Source organism: Eupeodes corollae, chromosome 3, assembly GCF_945859685.1.
Source record: "Eupeodes corollae chromosome 3, idEupCoro1.1, whole genome shotgun sequence".
In the NCBI taxonomy this organism is placed as follows: Eukaryota; Metazoa; Arthropoda; class Insecta; order Diptera; family Syrphidae; genus Eupeodes; species Eupeodes corollae.
Window position 1 is genome coordinate 784,284 of NC_079149.1, and position 27,960 is coordinate 812,243.

The 27,960-nt window shown below is 30.6% G+C and overlaps 2 protein-coding genes across 6 annotated transcripts in view; one reads left to right on the top strand and one right to left on the bottom strand.

Annotated features, from left to right (window-relative positions):
• The first annotated feature begins 512 nt into the window (after window positions 1–512).
• Window positions 513–4,111, top strand: LOC129952605 (dnaJ-like protein 60). The gene is made up of 5 exons (XM_056065279.1): window positions 513–701; window positions 774–882; window positions 3,015–3,208; window positions 3,627–3,773; window positions 3,832–4,111. The coding sequence occupies exons 1-5, from the start codon at window positions 655–657 to the stop codon at window positions 3,980–3,982; spliced, it is 648 nt and encodes a 215-aa protein (XP_055921254.1). The 5' UTR covers window positions 513–654; the 3' UTR covers window positions 3,983–4,111.
• A 1,439-nt stretch (window positions 4,112–5,550) lies between these two features.
• Window positions 5,551–27,960, bottom strand: part of LOC129952127 (arylalkylamine N-acetyltransferase 1) — a 50,573-nt gene continuing 28,163 nt past the window's right edge. For 4 of the 5 annotated variants that reach the window (XM_056064571.1, XM_056064573.1, XM_056064575.1 and 1 more), the window contains 3 exons: window positions 11,143–11,313; window positions 6,721–6,873; window positions 5,551–6,653 (listed from right to left, as the gene is read on the bottom strand). In XM_056064571.1, the coding sequence (XP_055920546.1) occupies window positions 6,234–6,653; window positions 6,721–6,873; window positions 11,143–11,313 (744 nt within the window). In that variant the 3' untranslated portion in view covers window positions 5,551–6,233. Of the gene's footprint in view, window positions 6,654–6,720; window positions 6,874–11,142; window positions 11,314–13,433; window positions 13,889–27,960 lie in introns of those variants that run through there. The other variant, XM_056064570.1, reaches the window with a different exon arrangement.

A 27,960-nucleotide genomic window follows, 5' to 3' on the forward strand; every position in this document is an offset into this window, starting at 1 on the left:
AGCATCCCCACAAAGGTCTTACACATCTAACAACATTTCTTCATCGGATGAGATGACATTAACAAATGAAAGATAAGTGTCAAAAACACGCAACCGAAAAACATTCGGGTGTAATAATGCGAGATTAATGGGATGTGTGTTCAAAATAAAATACGCGAAACACGCAGCATACAGAGAGTCTGAGTGTAATAACACACTAACTTACTAACATATCAAATATTTATATATATGAAAAATAATAAATAGTATGATTATGAAAGAAAAATGTTAAATAATTCTACCTGAGAAAATTGTTCTTAAAAAGGTAAGAATATCACCAGAAAACAACAACAAATACCCTAAAACAGAGAGAAAGTTTTTGTTTTTTCCTTGCGATTTGTTTGCAATTGATGGTTGTCGAAATTATTTTAGTGAAGTCTCAATCTAAACAAGCCCTAATGTTTAAAAATACTATTGTGAATTACGCGTTATTATCTGTCTTCTTGACATTTAAAAAATAACAACACTTGTCATTTACCGCTGATAGCTGACCTTCTCGCTTCAACTTGAAGTGAAAAGAAAATAAAAATTTTGTTTTTAAAAAATGTTTTAGAAAATCTTACATGAAAATAAATATATTTTCTATTTGAATAAAATCTATTTTTGTAATGCATTATGTTTTATAATCATCTTTTGGGTCCATTTTATTTATTTAACCAGTTGTAAGATTCGCAATTTATTAATTTCTTTGATTTTTGAAGCAAAATAAATTAATTGCGCTGAATTTATTTCAGAAATCGTTCATTTTCAAGTGATCCTCCAACTCACTACGATGTTCTGAATCTCAAGAAAAATTGTACTGCTGAAGAAATTCGGGAAGCTTTTCTAATACTTTCAAAAAAGGTTAGTAATAATTAAATTGCATTAGAGCTATGAATTTTCAGGTGTTGATTGGGAACGATTGTTTTAGATCACTGTCTTCAAAAATTGTATACAATGTATGCTTATGCTGTGATGACCTTCAAGTCCAGAAAAAAATATGTGTATAAAAACCAATGTACGTACCAACACTCTCTAAGATGATGTTATTGTTTCATCCGAATTAAGCTTACTATAAGTACATAATATGTCTATATGTTCTTTGTCCTAAACAGTGAAACATTAAAACTGGACTGAATATTGTCCTATCTATGTACTTTTAAAACGATGGCAATGGGCAGGTTCAGATAACATAAGGGACTTCATTTGCATTCAACTTAATTCTTTGAACTTTGAACGTAAATTTTGACCAAGGCAACTAAATAGTTTTTCAAGTGTCATGAATTTCAAATTCAGAACTTTACTTCACAAACCTCTACTTTAAGTTCATAGTAAAAGAACTACCAAAAACATTATATTCTAAGAAACAATCTTTAGGCTAGCTACAAGTCCATCACGATTTGTATTTTGTTTTGTAAAGAAATATTACTTATTTCCTTTCCGAATTGACAAGGAAACCATTTACAGAAAACATTAAATGGAGTAATGCAGAAAATGGACAGGTTCAGGCGACATAAGGGACTTCAAAGTAAAGCGCAAGTTTTTAGCATCTGATTGTCCAGCTGCCAAAAAATTGCCTTCCAATTTTTGTATTGGTAAGTTGACTAGGAAGTTAGCCAAGAAAAATCTCCCCAACTATCATGCCAAGTGAACTTACGTCAAAATGACAATCGATCATGTTTTTTTATTCAACCGAAAGCTGAACTTTATTACTCTATAATTTATCTATTTTTCGCACAGTTTTATTTAATATTTTATTTAAAAGAGTTTCTGGTCAAATTGGAAAAGAAATAAGTAATATTTCTTTACAATACAAAATGCATATTGGAATGGACTTGTAGTTTGCCTGAGTACTGTTTTGTAGAAAATAATGTTTTGGTAGTTTTTGTACGGTAAACTGAAGGTTGAAGTTAGGGAAGTAAAATTCTGAGTTTGAAGTTTATGACACTTGAAAAACTAACTAGTTGACTTGGCCAAAATGTACCTCCATTCAAGGAATGCAGTTGACTGCAAATGAAGTCCCTTTAGTTGTCTGAACCTGCCCAATTAATAAATCATAGAATAATAAAGTTCAGCTTTCAGTTGAATAAAAAGCATGGTGAACTTTCATTTTGATAGAAGTAGATTTGACTTAATAGTTAGGGAGATTTTTCTCTACTAACTTTCCATTAAAGTTTCCTTAATTTTTTGGCAGCTGTCCAATCAAAGACTAGAAACTTGCCTTACTTTCAAGTCCCTTATGGCGTCTGAACCTACCCATTGGCTTATTCATTACATCCGCTAGTTGATGTTCAGTTGAATTTTTTCAAAAAATAGTCAACGGTTGGTGTATGTACATATTATGAATTACTTTTCAGTGTCCTTTGATGATAAAATGTTGTTGTTTAACTTATTTGCTTTCTTTGATACAATATTTCCGCTCATGTTGTGAATGCAGCCAGCAAACCCCCTTCTCAACCTCGAAAAAAAAAATGAACAACGTTGTATTTTCTTAATATGTTAAACAATTTTTCAGATTTGCATATTGTTAATATTTATTACGGTTGTAGATATCTTAGCATAAAAGGCAGTTTCCAATTCATAAGATTTCTGCCCATTTTTTTAGTCAGATTGACAGAGAAGAAGAATTAAATATTAACAGAATTCACTTTTCATTCTTACCTAGAAGTCGAATTTGTACAATTTATATACCAAAGATCTTACAGACTTCTGTATTCTCAAAAAACATTAATCAAGTTTATCTTTTTGCTTTAAAAATTGAATCCAAAAAATTCTCTGTCGAGTCTCTGAAATTTAACAATAAATATCATACATTTGTGTAAGAAATTTTGTTTATATTTTTTGAGATTGCAGAAATCTCTGAGATCTTAGAAATATAAAATGAACTGTTTCATAGAGAAGTATTTGTTGACTGAATGATTACGATCATCCAATAATTCTTTTCTCTAATACCTTTTATTTCTTTTTTTATTGATACAAATAATTTTGCTTTTCAGTTTCATCCAGATGTTAAGGGGGCAAACACAGACCCAAAAGATACAGCAAAGTTTGTAAAAATTTCAGAAGCTTATCAGGTACTAAGCAAATCAATCACTCGCGATGCTTACGATCAAGATTTATTGACAAGAAGCTTTGGTGGCGGCGGAAGCACAAGCACAAGTAGAGGTTTTAAAAAACCAGAAGTTCATAGGTAAGTGCAGATCATTACCTGATCCAACACATGCCTGTCCAGCACATTTAATACCCAACGTTTGACTTTTGTTGAAAACATTATTTATGCATAGTTACCCTTTTAGTGGTTAGATAAATTGTTGATAAAAAAATATTTTCTTTATGGAAATTATATAAAATAACTATTCAATTTTATTTAATAAAAAATAATTACAGTGGTAGACATTTCAATTAGCATTATATTGCCACACCCGACAAATAATGTTTATTGAGCATTAAAAAAATACATATAAACTTATCGGTTACATTCACTTTTTGTAAAAGCTATCAATCAATCTACCTGCACGATTTCTGCATATAAGCTCATCAATTATTTATAGGAATAAATACTAAGTAAAATGTAAAAATCTTAAATTATATATAAAATTTTACTACAGGCCATGGGAGGTAAAACCAAACTTCGATCCTAATCCTGGTCCCTATTATGGCATCAAAGGAGTGCGAAAAGTTTCCAATGCAACCATAGTTATGCTACTAATAGGCTTCGCAACTATCGGAGTAGCAATTGGTTTCATGTCTGTAAGGTAAGGTATCATTTTTTGTTTCAAATTTTATAAAAAAGTAACCGATTTTATGTTAAAGGAAATCCTTTGAAATGAATCGCAATCAATTAGATATCACATCTAAGGAAGCTGGAGAACATCATGCCGCTGTGAGAATAAATGCTCAAAAGTTTGGCAACGATGAGCAGTTGAAGAGAATGGTCGATAGAATGTTAAACAGGCCCACATGAGTTTGAAAGCCGTAGTTTCGATTGAGACATATGTTACTTCTCATAGCAGAAGCCTGTGGATTTTATTATTTGTAGCAAATGTTTGTAATTTAGTAGATTGAATAAAGATGAGATTTGTTTAAAGACTAAGTATTTAATTCATTTTGTCAGATTCTACTTCTTTTTATTTTTTGAATAAAATTATCGAATGCAAATTCTAAAGAAATGCAAAAAAATCGCTATTTTGTATTTAATTGATTAATTGCTTACAACACTTATGTATGACATAAATTAAGTTTAAGCGAATGATCTAAGGGATATGTTTTGCAATATATGGAAAGTTGACACGTAACATTTCCATAGGAAGTCATATCTGGCGATATGATCACGATTTTATTTAAAATTATTTTTATTAAACTTATCGTTGCTAAATATTTTCATCTAATCTCTGAAGTAAAATGTCGTGATATAATAAAATAAACACTTTAATGTCCATCATAAAAATTGTTGCAGCTTCAAAATATGTAAATGAATGACGAGAATTCTATTTTGAATTTAAAAAAAACAATTAAGAAGTCTTAAGATAGATAAGTATTTATTTACGTATTACAGCAATTCGCGTCATTACTTGAGACACTATTTTTCAAAATCTGTCCAATTACATGCATATAACAATGATATTGACATAATGGGGAGAACTCAGCGTAGTGTTAATTGGGCTTTTTTGGGGGCAAAAATGGGTTTAGGGGCTAATGAGGGCAAAGCAAAATACATGCAGTCATCAAGAATGGACCTACAACACCGACGCGACGCAAGTCTCGGTCAAAACGTCAATATAGACAGACGTAAATTTAAGGTAGTTAAGGACTTTGTCTACTAAGGCTCCGCTATGAAAACAGAAAACAACAACAGCACTGAGATAAAACGTGGAATAACTATTTCTAATTGAGTAGTAAGGACTCTCATGATCCCCGACCTGCTATACGGTGCAGAAGACACCTTGGGTCGTTTGAAGAGAAAACTTACTCGCGTGATCTACGGTCCTGTTGTATAGAAGATGACTAGAGGAGAAGAATGAACGAAGAGCTGTTATAGGGCGACAAGGACTTATCCAGAAAAATAAAAGTCCAACGAGCGCATGGAAAAAACTGCTCCGGCCAGGAAAGTCTTTGAATCCATGCCCTCAGGACAACGCAGTAGATGAAAACTGCGGATCAGATGGCGCACAAAAGTGGAAAGTGACCTCACCCAACATAGAGTGCGCAACTTTAGAAATCTAGCTACGGATCGAGTTAGATGGAGAAGTCTGCTGGCTGAGACCTTAGTTCAAACAGGACTGTAGCGCCACCTTAAGTAAGTTAGTAGTATTGCAATTCTGAATAACTGGATACTTAAAATGCTTAATTGGAATTTTAAGTTAATTCCAAATAAGATTTACTTTAATAAAATAATACTTTACCTTCTGTTCTAAAATTCGGAAAATTCGCTACTTTGCTTTTAAGACCATATATGAAACTTAAAGATTTGTATTAAAGATTCAACAATTACTTGTCGAATTATGTAGGAAAAAGAAGAAAATGCATACAAAATTAATTTAAACGGTTTCATGTTTTATTTTCATCCAATATCATTATGAACAGTGAATAAGAATAAGTAGGTACACATACACAACACATTATAACAATTTTGCAATAAATTAATTTGCACAATTAAAAATATTCATATTGTTTATTCACCATCATTTTCAACACTCTGATGACGATTTCATGAACTAACTAAATAAACAATTATTAATAACTACTAAATTTGTACGTTATTTCTAGTTTAATTTTAAGTCACAATATTATCAAACTTGCTCTAACTAACTTTCCGTTATAAGTTCCTTAAAGTTTTTTTTTAAGTTTTTTTTTCAGACAATAAATACAATTAGCTACATATTACACATTTTAATTGACACTTAATTATTATTTTAAAAATACTTTTTTAATTGTTTCATTTATGGTTTCTTTGTTTTCTTTTTACTAATTAATAATAACATTTTGTAAAAATAATATTACATAATACAAGAAATACAAATACAATATTATATTGTAAATTTTTTAAAAATTATTGTTCTGTACAAGAGAAAAACAAATTAAAGTCCTTAACCCAAAAACATATACAAAATTTTGTGTTTAAATAAATATACATAGCATACAAAAATCACTCTTATTTGTTTAATATTAAAATCAACAACAATTCAATTTAAAAATAGATACCCTGTCAAGATGATTTAGTTGGGGGATTTACTAATTTCCTTGGCTAAAATTCGGGCTGCCACATGAGGCTTAGCTGGGCGAAGAACTACCTCACCGTTGATTTTGAAATTTTCAAATGGAAGCTGATAGACTTCATGGAATCCAAGTTTCTCCATGACCCGGGCCGAAAAATGACTTGTGCACAGGACATGCATCACAGGAATTGAATTTTCGCGCATATATTCGAGGACTTTTTCCGTTAAACGTCCAGCGATACCTAAGCCTCGGTAGTTAGTGTTTACGGAAACAATTTTGCCATCTAAAATAATGTCTGTGTCGGGGAAGACATCGAAAATGTTGAAATCTTCATCGATGTAGTCCATGAGGGATAGGATTTTCTTAAACTTGGGATGCTTACAAGACTTTGCTGCACTCTCATGTTTCTCATCGGGTTTCTAGAGCGATTAAAGAGAATATTATATTAGGCTATGATTTCAGAATGAGAATGGTTTATTTTCTTACCGGCCGACGCATAAGACCATTTATGAACACTCCAATGATTTCACCCTGTTTGTTGACAGCCTTAAAAGAACACGCTTCGGGTATACACTTCAAAGAGTATTCCTCCAACTCTTGACATTCACCGAGGTTGAGGTAAGTATTAAGTGGTTCATCCTATAAATTACAAACAAATAACACATTAGCAATTTGAAAACAATTTGGGAATTTTTATTTTATTAACCTCAGCATTTCGAAAACAAATAAACTATAAAAGATGTTCTGGGCACGATATTTAGATAAGAATTCAGCCATGATTTTTTTCAAATTTTTCACAGACATAAACTAAAAAATCACTAAAATGTTTTTAATGTTTCAGCAGATGTTTACAAAAGCTGATGTATATCGTGGCATTGATCAAGGTTCAATTCTTTAGAAAGATTTTGATTTTTGAATATACATAAGTTCAATGTTCGCCGAGGAGGAGCTATGGATGGATGTGTATTTTTAACATGAGAAAGCGTTTTTGGAGAAGAAAATTTTGCCTTGAAAATAAATGAGCGAAAAGTAATGTATGGTTCTTGTTTCATGAGACATGAGGCATGATTTTAAAACATAGTTAATATTTCATTAAATACAATTTGGGTGTTTTTAAGAGCTTGAAACATTCAAATACGAGTAATAATACAGACATTTATATTGTTGCAATAATGTCATGGTAGATCTCTTGGGTTCAATCTCTGCCTTGCAAGGAATTGACAAATCCTTCAAGAGTAATTCTTATCACGAAAAATCCTCTCTCTAATAAGACGTTCAGATTCGACATAAAAACTTTAGGTCCCTTCCTGAAAATTCTCGTACACAGTTATAGCTCAGGGGTGAAATCGCGTAAGGCTGTTTTGTCACTGTTTTGATAGTCAATTTTGATCATCAACTTCTCTTTGTTCTTTCTAAAATGATCGCTAAAACTTTACTATTTGCTGGCAGCACTTACCCAAGTTTGAGAAACTTGGTACAAATTACAACAAGCATTAATGTCATTTCGATCAGCTGTTGTGTTTATTGTGTTGAATTTTCAATTTGCAAAGTTTTGTTTCTGCGAAAATGTAAATATACCTTTAACTATACTCAATAATAGTTGTAAGTAAAAACAAACGTTTGTTATATTTTTCAAAAAATATTCTAACAAACCATAGCAAAAAAGTGATAGTCATTTTGATAATCACCTTACGTGGAGCAAAATCATCAATTTTGATGGCCAACAATAAAAAGTCACCTTACGTGATTCCACCCCATATTTATTTTATTTTTAATGTGGTTAATAATTTTAATGCCATTTAGTTTTTAATTTGTGATATCGTCGTGGCTGCGAGTTACTTAGTGCCGTAAAATTGTCGAAATCCACTATGAGTTTCGCAAACAGTTTAATTTCGTATCATTCAAAGTAAATTTCCACAATTTTGAAGCGTTATTTTGGGATAAACGATGTATGATGAATCGCCAAACCTTACTAAACATACTAGAGAAATTACAACAAAGTTCTCATACTGCTAAAAAAAACACCCTTTATAAGCACTATAGTACATCTATGTGTGCTATGATAATGTACCTTGTTTTATCAAAAATCAAACAGTTTTTTTAAATTTATTTGCAAAGAAGTGCTTAAAGCAAGACCTTCAGCTAGTTCCGATCTTAGAACAAGTTGTATCACAAACCTTACTTAAAAGATATGCACAAACTCAAAGCCGATTTTTCCTACTTTACAAATAACACAAATAGTCGTGGGTTGATTAAATGATTTGTATGGGTACAAATTATAGGTATCATTTTTTAATAAAATTGTTGCCTCAGTTTGATCAACAATAATTATGCATAACTCACAAACGTCAGGAACTATCCTCTTATTGATTTTAATCTCCAATTATTATTATTACCCATAGCAAATGAGTTATACTTTTGTTTCCCATAATTGAAGTCTTTTCATAAATTATGAATAACATTATTAATATTATTATTATTTTATCATCCGTCTAATCGTGCGTAATTTTCAACATTCTCGACGGCTCATACAATAACATAACTTAACTATTATGCAGCTTTTCCCAGGTACGAGTATAACAACCTTATAATGTGCATATTAAGCTGTCGATAAGTATGATTCTGATATGAATCATAATTTAAATATTAAAATCCGATTACAAAATAGTTACAACCTTTTATGTGGCACCAAGCTATTCTGCTCATAAATTATCCGGAATACAATACTACCGAAGGCGGGTGCGGTGGCCGGTGGCCGGTGGCCGATGGCAGGGCCAGCGGTGAGTGATACGCTGTACCTGTACTCGGGCCATTTGGTCATATTGTTGGCCAGGTGGTGTAAATGTGTTTCCCCTATTCCATACCCAATGTCCGTTCTCTGTTCCGTGTGCAGAGAACAGTGCAATGCATGGCAGGCACGCCTTGGCTTTCGTAGGTGGCACTTAATAAAACGTGCTCGATGGCACACCGATAATCAAAATAACATGTTTGTGAGTGCAGAAGTTAAAGGCCTCACTATATGGGTTTGTGTATGCCTCTCCGGGACCGGGCGACTAACGCCTAGCTTGAAGCGTTGAGTTGAAAACAGACGTTGTCTTCGAAAGTGAGGTAGGTCATTGTTTATTAAGTATTAGGAAAAAAAGTATTGCCAACTTAGTGCAAAGTATTTCCATTCTTAAACACTCATATGAAAAACATTTTAGAACCTTTAACTTAAATTGTTTTAGGATTAAGTAGACATTGAAGTAAGACTTAAATGTTTAATTCTGAACATAAAATAGGCTCACAGGATTTTTTCATGGGGTTAAACGGGACCTAACTCTTTCGAGGAGTTTTCAAATCCTCCAAGAGTAAACCTTCATTTGGAAAGTGCTTTCCCATATAAGATGTTAGTCACTAGGCCCTTGTTCTAAACGGACTGTTGCGCACCTAATTTATTGAAATTTATAGAAATATTTTATTGGAAGACACTTATATTAAAAACCTAACTTTTAAGAACCTTGAATTTAAAATTTTTTGGAATCAAGTAGACATTGAAGTAAGACTTAAATTTTCAATCCTGATCTTAAAATAGGCTTACAAGATTTTTTCACGAGCACTGCCTCTTGCGAGGAATTCACAAATCCTCGAAGAATAATTCTTGTGATAGAAAGTGCTTTCTTAAATTAGCCGTTCGGGTTCGGCTTAAAAGTGAAGGTGTCCTACATCCTTGACAACATTACTCGCACACAGAAATGGTTGCGCGTTATGAGTCACTAGGCCCTAGTTCTCAACGGACTTTTGCGCCACCTAATTTATTTATTTCCATAATTTAAAGTTATTTATTTTGTTTATTATGATAATGCAGAAACTTGGCAACAATGTTTTTTTGGGTAAATTATTGAGACAGATTTTTTTCGTGTAAGGTACTTTTAGCCTGCATAAGTCTACTCTACATTCAAACTTAAACTATTTGAAGAAAGATCTTTATCGCTTCACTTATTGGGGTCCTTTAGTACAAACCAAAAAAAATAGCAAAACAAAACAAAGCGGACATATTTGAACAACACATAGTTCCAGCTTTAACCTCAAGCCTCCACAGGTGGTTGGTTCTCGCGCTTATCCGTGTAGTATCAATATTCATGGGGTTAAACAGGGTTCATTTTAAAAATAAAAATAGAATAGAAGAAAAACAATAAAAAAAAACACCTCAAGCTTATGGATGCTTATGGTCAAGAACTCATTGTTATGCAAATGCAAATTAAATGAAAGGTGCACTAAATCGTGAGATTGTTGAATGTCGTTTATATGGCTAACAATCACAAAAGTGAATAATTGGTTAGCGTCATTATTTGTGTCGCCACCATATCGTCATCGCTCGGCTTGGTTGGAGATTGCCAAGCAATGGTGGTAGTGGCAGCAAGTGCTTACTTCCGATTAAGTTCAGCACGACTCTAGTGTAGTGATTGTCTGAGAATTACTTCCTATTGGCTTTTAGATTGTTTTATAAAGTATGACATATCAATTGTTTTATTTTTGAAATTTATGCTTGTAGGCTGGTCAGCATGACAGAAGTCCTCTTTTCAGATTTTCCGGCAACAAAGGTCAAGAAATTACTTTTGTTCTAACTTTCTACAATCGCTTTGTACTTAAACAACTTATTTAAACTTTTATACTAGAACATATGTATGTAATACTTTTGGTCAAGATGAATGTTAAGTTTTTTTGGAATTGTTGTTAATAGTTGTATGTTTTTTAATACTATAAATAGTCACTGTGTATTTATGGTACGAAAATGCGAAAATGTATGACTTAAGGTGTCCTAATTCAATTGTTTCTTCAAAAAAAAAAAAAAAAAAAAAAACAGATTTCCATGGTACATTTGTGCGTATACGTACTTTTTTGGGGGATAGTTTATTTTGTACTTACTTTGAAAAAGAATGTTTTGAGCATTGCAAGAACACCGTCATTATCTTTTTCCGTGATTAATTCAATGGTGTAAGGGACATCATCAACCACAGGTGCAGGCAATTGCTCAGATACTTTTAACGTCTTGTCCATCTTTTGTGTTAGCCTGGCGATGGGATTCAAGTCGGAAAGCTGTAGATTAAAGAAAAACATACATTTTTAGGGAAATAATTTTACAATGTTTTAATTAAAAAAAAAAATACTTAAGTATATTTTTTGATAGATTTCTGATGACGTATTTCAAGAATTCAAATATTTTAGTTTAATATTAAAGCTAACAATTAAACTTGATAAATAGTTGTTTACCATTTTGTTCTTGGTTTCAAACATTTTATTTCTCGATACATGTCGTTCTCTCTGATTGTTAATAAATAGTAATCCAAATACATTTTATTAATACTAAGAAAAAAACTATTGATATTGAAGGCCTTTGCCAATAAAATTAACAGCTACAACCGATACAAAAGGTTGTAATCTTAAATAGTTAATTAATTGTATTTGCATAATACACAAATTGGAGCATTTTAAATGTTTATTTAATTTATGTTTAGTTAAATCATTAAAAGTTAAAAACGATTATAAATGTCAAAAATTAAATAAACAACATGATTTTGTAAAACAAATGAGAAAAAACCTAACAACTATAATTTTTAGAATTCTGCAATAAAATTAGCAAAATTTAATTCTTAGTTACCATAAACCGGAACTTCGACGAAAAAAGGTGGTTCGGTTTTTTGAATATACTCGTAGGGTAATTTATAGTGATTTATAGATTATGGTAAGTATTTCAATTTTATCGACGTACCTATGAATATATTTTGCATTTCCATAATAAGAAGAAAGACATATCTATGTTAATACTTTCCAATTTTGAAGATTAAGTTCTTTATTAATATTCATAATATTTTGTTTATTGGGGGTAGAGATAAAGCTGATAAATTATTGAATAAACTTTTAAAATAGACTGTTATATTTTTTCTAACACTTTAAATTATTATGCATTCTAATATTTCGATCAAATGCTAAATAAATTATGCATTTAACTTTTTTTCTTTTATAAACCGCGTTGAGATATTGGGCATTTTTTTGTGTTAAACAAAAATTAATTGGAGAACGATTTGTGAAGGTTTTGATGCGAATTTGATATGATTTGAATTCGAATCCAGAGTAATCTTATCATTTCAGGTTTTTAAAATGACTCCCATTTAAGAACTTGCAAATTTTGTGAATTTAATTTACCATCAAAAGCCATATCCGATAATAGATAACGAGAAATTCTTTCTCAGTCTTAGTTGTATAAAAGGTGTTTTTTTTAGTTTTTAAAATGTATAAGTTTTAGGGATGTTTTGAGATCTTAAAATCGAAATAAAGTTATAATTATTAGAGTGTGGTAGGAAAATAAAGTGTATATTGGCCAAAATTTTAAAGTTAAAAGTACTATAAAAGGATTAAAAAAAAAACCTTTCGAAAAGAAAGAAATAGCATAATTTATTAAATTTAATTAAAATCACACTATAAATTATTTCGATGTGGCTTTCAAAAACTTTAGTTCTTATAACTATAATTGTGTTTTTTCAGTCCTACTACGTTACTCATGATTAAAAACACTGATAAATGATTGTTAGATAAACACGAGATTATAATAGCGTTATCTACTGTATTCATTTATAGGGGTAAATACAAAAATTAAGTTATAAATTATATTATTAACTTAGTAGAACAATAATGAGTTAAGAATTTTAATATTCATGCATACAAATTGAGTCAATTTAATTTAACAAAAAAATGTTAAAATAAAATAACATCTTAATTTTGTTTTTGTATTTTTATTGCTGAACGGCATTCCTTATGATAATAAATATTTAAAATTAATTTAAAAAAATATCTGTGATATACGGCATACAAAAGTACTGACAGCTTTAATATAAACATACAAAGAAAATTGTTTTTTGTTTTTGTTTGCATATTTAAAAAAAAATAATTAAACAGAGCCTATGTAATTATTATTCATGTCATTTCGGAGTTTTAATTTGTTTATAATAAAATCTGTTTGCCGACATGTGATGAGCTTAAATAATTCACCTAAGTACACAACACTGAATAAAAAACAATTCAATTTCTGGATAATAACATTCCACAATTTTCCTTATCAAGAATAAATTCTTTTTCTCTTGTGCCAATTAATTGGAAACTTTCTTTTCTTTAGCAGAGAAAATCGCATAAACAGGGTTTTCAGATTAATCGACACTTACCGTGTATCTTGATTCGTGCATAATTGAGCCATTTTCCGCAAATGATTGGGGTCCTTTCACCGACATTTGTTGTTGTTGAATTTGAAGCTCCATTTTTAGTTTGTTTAGTTTGGTTTTTATTTGTTTATTTTACTAATTAAGAGCAATTTGGTGTTTGCTTTTCTTTTTGCACAAAATCTTTTATTTGTTTGTTATTGGAATAAGGATATTTTTTTCTTATTGAATATCTAAATTTCAATTGAAACAATTCACTTTTAACAAAAATAAAAATTATTTTTCACGCACAGACGAAATTAAAAAAATGTCCTTTTTTCGTGAAACTATTTTTTAAAATATGTATATTTTATTTTAGTGGATTCTTTTACAATATATTCACACGAAAAGAATGTTATCAATATCAAGCCAAATCGCAGCTATGAATTTGCCAGACGTTCATTCAATCTTTTCTGAAGCGGAATGGCAAACCTGCGGCTCTATATATAGGTAAAATTCGCGAAGTGAGCTTCGAACTTACAACACCTTCTTCCTAATGGCCATGTTTCCCTGTCTCGTTTCAGTCTGCCTGGTTGTATCTGTATCTTTTCATTTCTGACTGTTAGAGTGTAGACTGAGTTGAGTAGCAGCTTGTGTATCTTTAGTAAAAAGCCGATTAGCCGCTTGCGTTGCGCTGTTTGTCGATACGGGCAGAGTGCTGCCGCGAGCACCTTCACCGCAGGCCGCCGGCCGTTAAGGTGTAGACAGGTTGGAGATCTCTTGTGATCACCTTAGGCAATGATCTTCGTTATTGTTATGTGTGTTTATTTTTATTTTGTCTTTCAGTTTATTTTTTATGTCACGTTTTTTGTTTGTTTATATCTCGTGGATCGACTAGGTTAGCAAACGGAAATCTCCGGCAAAAAGGAAAAAAAGGCATATTTACAATAAGTGTAACGGGGGTGTTGAGGCCGGCTTTGGAGCCAAATATATCTCACAATTGACAACACTTCCTGTATGAACCTATAGATCAATTCATATAGAACAAATTGACATCCACAGCAATTGTCAACGTTTGTTATCTTGAAATCTATAGAATGAAGGTGATAATTGTTGGCTTTGTTTTTATTTTGTTTACTTAAAAGTTATTAACTATATAAGAATTGTGTGAGAATTAATAACTGTGCTCAAACTTTTTAAATACAGAACTAGATCAAGACATTTTTTTGGATAGACTATAGTTTGCATGATACTGAGTATTTGTAAGAGATGGTTTTTAGCTGCATGGGAAGTTTCGATCGTTGTAATCAATAGCTTGATGGCTGTGAATATCAAACCGTGTTAAGATAAAGTTCTTTTCCCTAAGGTTTATCAATTCACCATAAACTGTTTAGTGTCAGAGAAACTCTTCAAAATGATGTAAATGTTTTGAAAGTTTTGTATTTTCGTTAGCAGCACCCTCACCCTCAAACCATTAAAGGATCAACATTACCTATAGTAATTGACTGTTTTGAGTGGTTGATACGCCGGCATTATTATTCGTCCTTATTGCTTTCGAATGATGAAGGACCTGCCGTTACATTCAATAGTATAGTGCTATCGATCCATGATGACTGATTTTCGTTTTCAAGGATGAATCACCTTCAAATGAATTACCATAAAGCGCGCTGAACTATGAAAGTATTGCAAACTAATTTGTTAAACTTCATTTCCATGACGTGGTCAAATAAACTGCTCCTTAAAACTAACTAACTAAGAATTGAAAGCCAACAATTGGTCAGCATTAATGTTATACGGTTAGAATCATTAAAAAAGTAGTGAAAATTGGAGTGTTTGAAAGGACTACCTATTGACAGATTTTTATAATAAAAAGACAATTCCAACAATATTTCTTTCTTGTATCGTTATTTAAACTTTTCAAGCTTTTCAAAAAAACATCTGATATATTGAAGTATGACTTTATAAATTTATTACTTGCGAAAATTAAACTCATCAATGTTTTTAAATACTTTATTTTGTAAAAATAAGAAAAAACAGTTTTATTATGATTATTCCTTAGAACCAGGTTTCCGTTTCCACTTCGTTGTTTAACCAAAATTTTTGGTTTATTTAATATTCTAGAATATAGAATATTGATAATCAAATTCTCATAACACTAAAATATATGCTTAATTTTTAAAATAAAATAATTATTTATTTTATGCACTTAAGCTCAACAACAAGTTTTAACTATATCAACCTATTTAAGAAAAGATTTATAAACACATTTCACTTAACGAATTCTAATCATAATTCGATCGAAATATTATTTTAATATAATTTAAATTACATATTCATTTTTTAACACATATTCGAATGAAGATACATCCATACGTATTTATTAAATTACTGGTATAAACAATATTTTATTTATTAATCTTTCGAATTCTAAAAAAATATTCAAACGATTTTCAGTCATAATTATTATACAATATAAACACACGAATGGCACATGCGATTTGGGTTCATTTTATGAGCTTGCAAAGGTTCTCTAGTTCGTTGACATCAAAAAAAAGTAAGATCCCTTTGAAATGCAACCTGTTCTTTCTTCAGACTACAGGATATAACTAAAGGAAACCAGTTTCTCCTGGTTCGGCAAATAATTTTTCGGAAATGACCAATAATACCAAATATAATAAAGTAACAGACTTCGAATGTGTTTTTATCTTCTCAGATTTTCCTTCCCATCATTCAAAGAAACTAGTCTTATATCTAACATCATCACTTTATAATAAGTACATTTAATTTTGTTTTGACCTATAAAACAGGATTAACAATATTTTAAAATTATAACAGTACCTAAAAAAAAGTACTTCTAAAAATGTTGACTTTGTGACATCCAATGCATTGAACAAAACAAAAATTAATCGGTACTTAAATTTTTTAGAAATCAAAAATTTTAAAGGTCAAAAGATCTTTGACTTTTCAAAAATTCAGAGAGTTGTATAATTAGTATGCAATAACTTGTATAAAATAATCATTGAATTAAATCCAAATTAGAACCCACTTAATTGCAAGTAAATATTATTTGCCACCGATCGCTCAAACAAGCCACAATATAAAAAAATTATGATAAATATAAATTGTAATTATAAGTTGGCGAATTGATTAGTGCTAATAATGGTTAAACATTGAAGCTCTGTCATTTAATTGTTGCGAATAATGATTGAATGATTAAAAATTGATGCTTGAAATAATTAGAAATACTTTTTTTAACAAGCTTTTCCACACAACAGTTACAAAAAAAGTACAAAAGTTACTTAAACTTTGTTAATTCCTTTACACACTCAATTTAGCAATTGAAGCATTTTACAACCCGACATTAATTTAATAAATTATTTTTCATAAGCAATTATGTTTGAAAATACCAAAATCCAAAAACAAACAATAATATTTTTTGAAATTTGAAAAAAAAAGAAAAATTAGATAGGATAATGTATAAACATGAGAGGACAATTCATTAAAATTTGAATTTGGTTTTGATTTATTTAAATAACAGAAGATACATTTCGAGAAACAACAAAACAAAGATAACAATAACATGTGGTATTCAAAAACACTTAGATGTTTTTTTTACATTTTGAATGTGTTCTCTTATTTGGATTGATGCCAAATTTTATAAACATCTATTAAGATGGAATTTATGTTTGAATGCGGCGATGAGGGGCGTTTTCATCTTTTGAAAAATGAATTGGTACAATTAATTCAATTAAAATGTTTGGACCAAAACAAAAGAAGAAAACAAAAAATAATAAAGCTTTTTATATAAAATATATTTGTTTGATATGTCCAACATCGAAATAAGAAAAATGAATATAAATGCAACTTCTTCTTTCGAATTTTAAATGGAATCTTAAGGGGCTGGTAAAATTACTTAAGGCTTTAAATATTTATTTTTATTTCTTTATTGCAAATATATTTAAAATTAATTAATGTATTTTTAATCCAAACATGGCAAGATCAGAGATTTACTTTTTTTAAGTGATTCGTACATCGTACAGGAAATAAAAACAACTCCATAATCAAAGGAATTTCTTCTCGAACTTTTAATTTAAAATTTCTTTTACAATGACCTTCCTTTTGTTATTTTCTGTTGTCGTTATTCTTAGCTTTTATTCTTCAGAGGGGTAAGTACAAGCAATAATTTATAAAGATCTTACAAGATCCTGATTAAAAAAAAAAAAACTTGCCTTTCTCAATTTTTCTCAAAACATTCGACCTTCCTCAAAATTTTATTTTTATTTTTTTTATTATTCGACTTTCCAAATTTGTCTTAATTTTTATCTCAACGCTTATTTGCATTACATATCGCGTGACTCTTATGTTATACAAAATAGTCAATATGTACATCTAGTTAAATTTGCATAGTGCTTATATTGCAAATTTATTCAAATGTTTTATAACAGACAAAAATGTTCTGGAAAATCAGAATTCATCAGAAATTCAAAGTCTAATTTTTAAGTGAGTCACTAAAATTTCTTAAACAACAACCTTATTTATGTCTTTTTAAAAAGTGATGACAAAATGAAAAACATAAATATTAGAATGTGTATGTACATATATAAAATTAACGAAATGTTTATATTTATGGTATTGATAGGAAATTTTTAAAAAATTAAAACAATGTATCCATTTATTGATGGTGAGTAAGCGAAATGGGAATCCCCTTTATTTAAAGACAGCTGATGCCTACATACGTCATGGATTGACGGAGACGATACATATTTTTTTAAGGTCGTGTTATTTAGCATTGGTTTAAATTATTAACATTTTTGTATTATGTTAATTTATTCTTTAACGTAAAAGTGTTAAGTCTATTTTTTTGGTGATATATTAAGCAAACTATCATAATTATATTTAAAACTATAAAAAATCTATCGAATGGAAATGACGTCTACGGATTTATTTTATTTAACCTTTATTTGGATTTGAATATTATTAGAAGACATTACGCGGGTATATATTATATACATATTCATATCCATGACGTTCTTGAGCACCAGGTAAGTCGGACGGTAAAAAAAAGTTAAGAAGGCCAGAGTAAATATTTAATAATATTCACAAAAATCTATTGATGGAGAAAACAGCTTTAAAGAATGGTTTCTTTGAGCAATGGGGAAATTTTCCTCTACAGTGCTTGATGTTGTTTATTTGTTTAATTAATTATATTGTTGGTTATGTTTCAATTCATAATCGTGAAAAGATTAAGATTTCGGATTCTTTTCGTGAACAATTTATTAGAGTTTACATATAAATAATATATTTGGTCAATTAAGTCAAAAATAAAAACTAATTGTTTTGATTCATTTCCAAATACTAAAAAAAATCAATTGGCATTCCTTCCAGTATTTCTTAAAAAGGTTTTTTTTTCTAAAAATTTAGAAGATATTTGCAATAACTTTTATTAGTTTTTATTTTTAAAATCCAACTTTTTTGATTTGGGTTAAGATTATATTGAAACACTTAGTTACAATTCTAACATTAAAGTTGGTGACCTTTATTTATCGACAGTTGATGTATTAAATGCTTTATCGTCGCTTGATAACAGTTTCTCTGCTGCACCGGACAATATTTCACCTTTAGTTTTGAAATTTTGTAAATATAATCTTAAAACCCCACTTTGCTTTATTTTTAATTTGTCCTTGAAACATTTTTAGATACATTTAAACATTCTCTGATAATTCTTTTGCTTACACTGATCTAAAGTATCTGTGGAAAATTATAGACCCATTGCTAAGCTAAGCTAATCCCCAAATTATTTGAAGCAATTGTTAAAATTAAGCTTTATAATCTACGAGTAGTTCCAAACCATATTTCCCTGCATCAGGATGGCTTTTTGAGTGGTAGGTCTACTGCAACAAATCTAGAAATTTTTACAAATTACTGTCTTGGTTGTTTAGAAAATCATACTCAAGTGGATGTAATCTACACCGATTTGTCCAAGGTGTTTGATCGGCTACAACATAATGTTGTCTTGAAAAAACTTAAATTTTTTGGCCTCCACTCGAATCTCCTAAAATGGATCAGAAGCTGTTTGGTTGGATGAAGACAATATGCTAAAATTGGTGATGTTCTTTTCAATGATATACAAATGATCTCAAGATTTTTCTATATGTAAGTTCTTCATCAGATGCTAGTAAAATTCAATTGGATATTGATAACGTTACCAAGTGGTGTATCATAAATATTTTAAATTTTAATGTAAAAAGTGAAGTATTGTTACGTTTTCTAAAATAAAGGATCCGATATGTGTGATTACAAAATTTGAGAATCAATTTTTAATGAGGTTAACAAATCAAAAGGATCTTGGTGTGATTTTTGACTCAAATGTAAGACCTTTACTTGATTATTGTTCCATAATATGGAATCCCTTTACACAATCAAGTATTTTGAGGATTGAAAAAATTCAGAAGAGATTTACAAAATTTGCCTTACGAAAGCTTTATAATTATTCAAATATGCCACCTTATGAGACCAGATGTGCTTTAATTGACTTAAAACCTTTAGTATCTAGAAGGAAATTGTATTCAGTACTCTTTGCTTACGATGTGCTCAACTCTTTATTTTATTTTTGTTGTCTCAGTTTAATATGTATGTTCCATTTCGGAATTTGAGTCCTAGAAATGGTAATTTTTTACATGTTACTTTTCATAGCACAAATTATAGGAACATAATCCAATAGCTGCTTCTTGTATTGCTTTTAAAGAATTTAAGTTTCTAATTGATTTTAATAAAAATAGATTAGATATTAAGAAAGATGTATTTTATTTGTTTTTACCACTGTCAATTTGTAAATATATCTAAAATTATGTATGTATATACATTTGTACATATGTATCCTGCAAGATGGTTTTTGTTATAAATCAGTCTTTTACAGAAAACAATTCTTTTTTAAATTTTTACCAGTAAGATTTTAGGCCAGAACATCGTTTTCATTTAACTTTTTTCTTGAAGTTATCTTTCTTGGTAGTTTTTCTTTGTCAAAAATGTGGTTAAGATGCAGTTGGTATGAGAACAACGTAGAAAAGCTTCAATTAAGGTTTCTGTACCTTTTATGTGCTTTATGGCAATAACTTAGATAATCAAACGATCATTTCGTAATATTTTCCATGCATAACTATCTTCTGATAAACTGTTTAGCTCAATTTTATGTAATATAAGAAGATATATGCACATATGTTTGTATGCAGAGTTTTGACCATTAACCTCTTTGCATATAAATATATGAAAACACATTTTTCGATTAAACTGGAATATTAAAAATGATAATTTGCAATGAATCAGAAGATACAAATTGTATGCCAAAATTAACGAGAACAAAGAAAAGTATACATATATAATATCAAAATAAAAACATTTAAACGAAAGTACTCATGAATTTAAATATTACTTATACTTATTGTTAAACAACAAATAAACCAAAATAAACAATGGAATCTTTTATTCATTCATTCTCCAATAAATTTAAACTACTTTATAACTTTCTGTGACTTTTGCTTCTGGTTGACAATTTAACATGCATTCCAATCAAAAATATTATCAAATAATTAACACCTGTGACACCTGACATCAGACATAAGACCCCAGACGATTCGGTAAAGAAGTATAAAACCAAAACAAAGACAAACCATAAGCGTATAAAATTGCAAAAACAAGTCCATTCTTAAATTGTAAACAATTTATTCAGGTAGTTAAATTTATTTCCAAGTGGTGAAACTCATTTAACATTCAATAGCCAATAGTCATTTGAGTTTGCCAAATTTGAATCACTTGTAATTGTTTAAATAATATATAGACAACAAAATAGAATTTATAAATATTAAAAGTCAGCAGCGGAAGTTAATTATACAACATTCTTCTTTTTGTTGGTTCTTATAGTCGATTGCAAGTCATTTTTGTTAAAATATTTAATTTGACTAACATTTTTGTTTGGACATATCTGAATTGTTTGTAAATATTTGTTGATAGTTCAAGCAAACATTACAAAGGTTTTTGTTCTTTATTTAAATATTTAACTTGTTTCGATAACTTATTTTTAGCTAATATTTATTTCTGGTGGCTTCAAACGATAACAAAAACATCAATAAATATATTTATTTATTTTATTAACACCTTTCCAAAATTATAGAATACCAATATAACTCGATTTCTTTATGTTTTTAAATTTTTGTCTGCTGATAAATTAAAAGGTAAAGTATTGTTAAGCATTAGTGCACTTAATACAATAATGCTTAACAATTGAAAAATCAAATATAAAGTTGAAAGCATGCTGAGGAACAGTTCACTGGTGTGAATATTTTTTAAGTTCAGTATAAAAATATATTTTCAAAAACAAGCAATCTCCAATAGTTGACTCATCTACAAGGTTACAATATGTTTTAAAAACAGGAATTTGAATTTTTCGCAGTTGATAAGCTAAGTATGAAGCTATAAATAACCAAAAGGGTGAAATTGTGATTCCCAAATAATATTAAAACAAAAATCAATCCTTGCAACAAGTAATTTAGTAATTTTATTTTGTTCCTTGTTTTTAAATGAGGTCAAACAAAATTAATTCCAGCTGTTGTTGTATACATTCCATAAAGATATTAAAAAAAGAACATGTATCAATGCATGAAATAAAATAAAATATTCCGTTTGATGAAAAAAGTGTAAAATAAAATAAAATTTCAAGAAATTTACATATAAATATAACAATATTGATCAAATTTTTTCATTGTCAATTAAGGCCGGAAAACGGCCAAATTAAAAAAAATCCGAATCGAGATTCATCAAGTGGATAACTTCACTTAGTTGAAATGTTTTCCTCTATTCATTTTACACAATTAAAAACAATTATTTAGCCTTTTAAATAAGCCATAAATATCTGAGAGCTTATCATTTCAGCAAATGATGTTCACACCTCCTTTAGTGATTAAATTAACAAATTTGTTAAAGTCATATTAATGTGAAGTAATTTATTTTAATTACATTTTTTTTTTATTAACTATCTGTCCAATAAACTATCTGTAATAAATTAACTTTAAAATTGACAGAAAAGTATTGTCTGTTATCCCGACTTTAAAACAAGCTTAACTCACATTAAACAATACATTTTATATTATGTACGTTTACCTTAATTGTAAGTCACATTATAAGAAAGGTATGACTAAACCGATTGACTCTATTTCTTTTCACTGAAAAATCATTTACAATTCAGTGGAATAAAATTTTCTCGCAAAACATAACAAGTTATACATAAATGGATAATTACTCAGGAAGTCTCTTGTAAGTTATATCAAAGGATTCCGGCAGCAAGATTGACATGTCACACTAAATGCCAAGCAATGAAAATATTGTGATACCTAACTATGAATAGTTTTAATACTCATAGTCATAATTTAAGTTTACTGAATGAAATTAATAAAATGTTAAAATATCTTTCCAAAGCGTAGTAGAGCCTTTAAACTGGAGTTACCTTTAATCTCGTTTTAAGAAAATCACAGAAGCCATTGACTTAACCTTCAAAACAATTTCTTTCGTCTTAAGAATCTCACCTTACTTCTTTCTTATTAAGGATTCAGGATTCATATTTCTAGTTTTCGAAAGTCTTAAACTAAATTAAACTTGTCCTTTTGGGTTTCTTGTTCCTATTGCATCGCTCGAGAATCAACATTTTTTTTTGGATAATCCAATAAATATTATATGCAAAAATTTAGACTTTGAAAAAAGCTTTAGTTTAAGCCAAAGGCAATAAGGCATACAAATATAGGCGCCAGCGAAAATTTATTAATTTTACCTCCTCCTTGGCTTCCTACGACAATGTTCACAAAGCTGTAAATCAAACCAAGTGACAAACTAAACATTAATTTATGGGTTTTCCAGTCAAACACAAGTTCCCAGTACCCACTTCAAATACATAGATTAAAAAACAAAGTAGGTACATATCTAAATGGATGATAAATGAATTTGACTTGACTCAATTTGTTTTTCAAAGACAACTGATTCGGTTTTTCTTCACTTAGATGGTGATTTTTCTTATGTTGACAAGGTTCTAGTAATGCAATACGTTTAAGCAGTAAAATATATCTTGGAGACGAGATATAATAGCCAAGTGCATTGTTGTGCACTAAAAGCAAGCTTGATTTGCTGTTTTGCGTAAGAAAACTAGAGCAGTTTATAATATATAAATGATTTAATGTAAGCGGATACCTGTCGTATTTTCCAAGATTATAAACTTATTGTTGGTTGAAAGTAGTTTTAGCGTGTGACACTCATTCGGATCTCATGATTTTCATCCGGAAAGGTTAACGTACTCAATTTATGCATAACCCAGTGAAACTCGGAGAGATGAAGGATTTATATAAAAATATACAAAGGTGGAATAATGCATTGGGAAAAAACGCAAAAGTTATTGCCTGTAGGCTACAAACGATTCGATACGGGTTTCTTGTATGAATGACGAAGTCACCAAACAGGACTTAATCATACTCGAAATTTGGAGAGACATATTTTTGCGAGATATCGCTGCAATTAATTACAATTTGGAAACATATGTATGTCCAATTCCCGTGAAATTCGATAGTGTTGAGTGATTTAGTGTTTTACAAATTATTTAAACAGAAACAATCAGAACGTTTGTGTGTTGTAAAAAGGAAAATAAAAGCTATTTATTAAAAAAAAATGTATTTAACTTCACAAGGTTTTGTTCAGCTAAAATATTTTTAAACACCCTGAAAAAAAATAAAATAAGAAGTTCCAAATAATTAACTTATTAAGTGTAGCGTGTACAAAGTTCCCCAAAATTCCTACCATTGGCTTTTTGTCTAGAAACAGGAAAAAGAATAATTATACTGATTATTTATGTTGGTAAAGTATAAACACATATGACACAATATTTTAGGGTAGTTTTTAATTTTACGAGAATAGCCTTTTTTTAAGGAGTAATGATGATTGAAATACAATAAAAAAAACCTTTCAAAATAATTTAAAGTTAATTAAAGGAATTTTTTTTTAATAGAAAGCTGTTAAACTTCTACCCGAAACGACATCCTGTTGTCTTATAGTTAAATAAAATGTTTTATTACTAGGTGAATAGTTATTTTCCTATTTAATATTATTTCAATTTTTTAAGGGTTTAATGATTTCAGAATTTCCTCACAAATGGTAAATAAAATAAGCTTTCTGATAACATACAGCTAATAATGTGGAAACGAAGTGCATACGATAGGAAACCCTCTGAATTACGACAACTGCAGAGACATCATTCTCCTGAACATCACATATAAGATCCTCTCTGCCATATTGTGTGAACGTCTGAAGCCGTTAGTCAACAACCTAATAGATTCTTATCAGTGTGGCTTCAGACGAGGAAAGTCCACCATTGACAAAATATTCACATTACGACAGATCTTGGAAAAATTCAGGAACTCCAAATCGAAACTTAGTATCTCTTTATCGATTTTTAGCAGCATCTATAGGGAAGAGCTTTAAATAGCAATGTATAGTTTTGTCATTTTTGTCAAACTTATCCGTTTGTGGAGGTTGACGTTGGAGAATTCACGCTGCTCTTCCAAGGTCAAAAAAGATTTCATCGATGCATTTGATGTCAAAAAAGGTTTTAGACAATAATTTTGCAAAACTAAACCGACAACACTAGAGGCACAATCTTCCAAAGGTACATCCAATTACTCGGATACGCAGATGATATTGACATAATTGGAAGATCAAAGCATGTTGTCAGTCGAGTCATTTATATAAATAAATAAATTTGGTAGCGCAACAGGCCGTTTAGAATAAGGGCCTAGTGACTTACAACTCTCAGCCATTGTGTGTGCGAGTATTGTTGTTATTGATGGAGGGGACCTACAGTTTTAAGCCGAATCCGAACGGCTAATTTGAGAAAGCACTTCTCAACACAAGAATTACTCTTGAAGAATTTGTCAATTCCTCGCATGAGGCGGTACCCGTGAAAAAACCATTAAATGGCATAGGCAGGGATCGAACCCAAGACCTCTGGCATGACAGTTGGACCTTTTTTTTTTAATTCATTTTTATTAATTCAATTTTAAACCTATCTTAAAGCTTGACAAAAATTCATAAAACTAGCCTAAATAACCATAACTTACAACCAACTTAATGGTCCCATACGCATATTATAGTTAAACAATAATACTTAATTCTAATGCCTTTCGGCCCTAAGAACTATTTTACTGCAATTCTTTTTATTTATTTTTGTATTTATAAGAAAATTTGAAAAAAAAACTAATATCAATATCATTTTTTATTTTTACTTAAATACTTCTTAAAATAAGGTCCTTAATATAAAATTTAAAGCTACTTGAAACTACTTATTCTACCTATAAACTACTTAAAACTAGAACAACCACAGCAGCAAATCTAACTATCTAACATTTTTTGTCATCCATATATTCTTGTCTTTTTTTGTATGTTTTTTTTATTTATATTTTTTTTTCTATTTCTTTTTGTGCCACCATGCCTATTCTACTTATAACTTATAACCCTAAAACTATAAAACAAGTATGTAAGCCGGCCAAGGCTTAAATCCCGACTACCCACTATCAAGTGCCGACTGAAGCCAATAAAACTGGTTCTCCTGCTTCACCCTCTGCTCCGCCTTGTGCCATGACGTCTTGATTATACAGGAGTCGCCTATCCACGGTTCGTCGTCTGATGTGGTAGATTAGTGGAACTGCCAATCTATCCTGTATCAGACCGCATCTGTCTAAAAAGAGGAATGCCTCTGGTGGAATGAAGCCGCTCAAGCTCACTTTCAAAATACTCGTCGTTCGGATAGAACGCCCCAAAAATTAAATTGTTTGTCGAACACATAGGTCTTGCAATGTGAACTCGAACGAGTTTTATCACAAAATTGTTAATTCTGTTGATTCGAGCCCCATTGTATAGGACCTCGTTGGAATAGTAATGCACTTAAGAAAATTCGGCTGTTCGATATAAGCTGGTACAGCGCGTCGTAAACTCTGCCGCTCAAACACCCGAAACTTCTCCATCTAAGAAGGAGCATCGCTGAACCACACATGACAACCATAAACGATCATCGGCCGTATGAGGGACATGTAGCAAGTTACCTTTACTCTGGGGTCTAGCGAAGGCTCCTCTGGCCCTGGTCAGAGCAGCATTTATATGTCTGTCGAAATATAAATACTAGACTTTTGCTCGCTAATGGCTGCCCGTGAAGAACAACGATGACCATCTTGCGCCAATTCTTGCAAGTATCCATCGTGACCCTAGCCAACGGAGTCCGGAACAGAATTGTCTCCGACTTCTGGACATTTATTTTCAGTTTCCAGTCGTCGCAATATCGCTGAATCTTGTTGAAATCCCGCTGCAAGAGAATTCTAATAACCTCAACCTTTCGGGCTGTTCTGTACGCAATTGCCTTTGTAAGACTACCTATAAGATCGCTGGTGTAAATGCTGAAGAGAATCGGCGAATTCACAGCTCCCTGTTGAAGATCATTTTTAATTGAGAATGTTGTGGTAGAAGTTAAATTGCCACAAACTTTCTACCGTTAAGCATATCATAAAGTATATACAACAATGGCTTGCTTAAGCCAAGCCTGCTCAGTTTTAGGTATAGACCCTCTAAACATACGGTGTCAAAGGCCTTTTCCAAATCAACTAGAACAGCACCTGTGCACTGTTGTTGTGATTTATTCCATTGGATATCAGAAACGAGTTTAAACGCAGCATAAATTGTGTCACGAACCTCCTTGAACCCGAACTGTTTATCCGGAATTATTTTGTTGTCCGCAGCCCACTTATTCAGAGCCCTATTAATTATTTTTTCGAAAACTTTCCTGATGCTCGGAAGAAGACTTATCGACCGAAGAATTGACGGGTTGGAGTTGTCCTTTCCCTTTTTCGGGAGAGGATGAACCACGGCGGTTTTTCAATGTATGCATTATTCAGTGCATTGTTGAAGAGTGTGGTGCAAATGTCAATTGCTTGCATCGGTTAATATCTTAGTACAACGTTGGATATACCATCGACACCTGCTGACTTTTTACTTTTTATTGAAATGAAGATGAGCTCAACCTTCGTCGTCAACAAGGGACTTGATCTTGTTTGCCCGGCGATTATGGCATTTGCCAAGGAATTTATTTTCAGTTTCCAGTCGTCGCAATATCGCTGAATCTTGTTGAAATCCCGCTGCAAGAGAATTCTAATAACCTCAACCTTTCGGGCTGTTCTGTACGCAATTGCCTTTGTAAGACTACCTATAAGATCGCTGGTGTAAATGCTGAAGAGAATCGGCGAATTCACAGCTCCCTGTTGAAGATCATTTTTAATTGAGAATGTTGTGGTAGAAGTTAAATTGCCACAAACTTTCTACCGTTAAGCATATCATAAAGTATATACAACAATGGCTTGCTTAAGCCAAGCCTGCTCAGTTTTAGGTATAGACCCTCTAAACATACGGTGTCAAAGGCCTTTTCCAAATCAACTAGAACAGCACCTGTGCACTGTTGTTGTGATTTATTCCATTGGATATC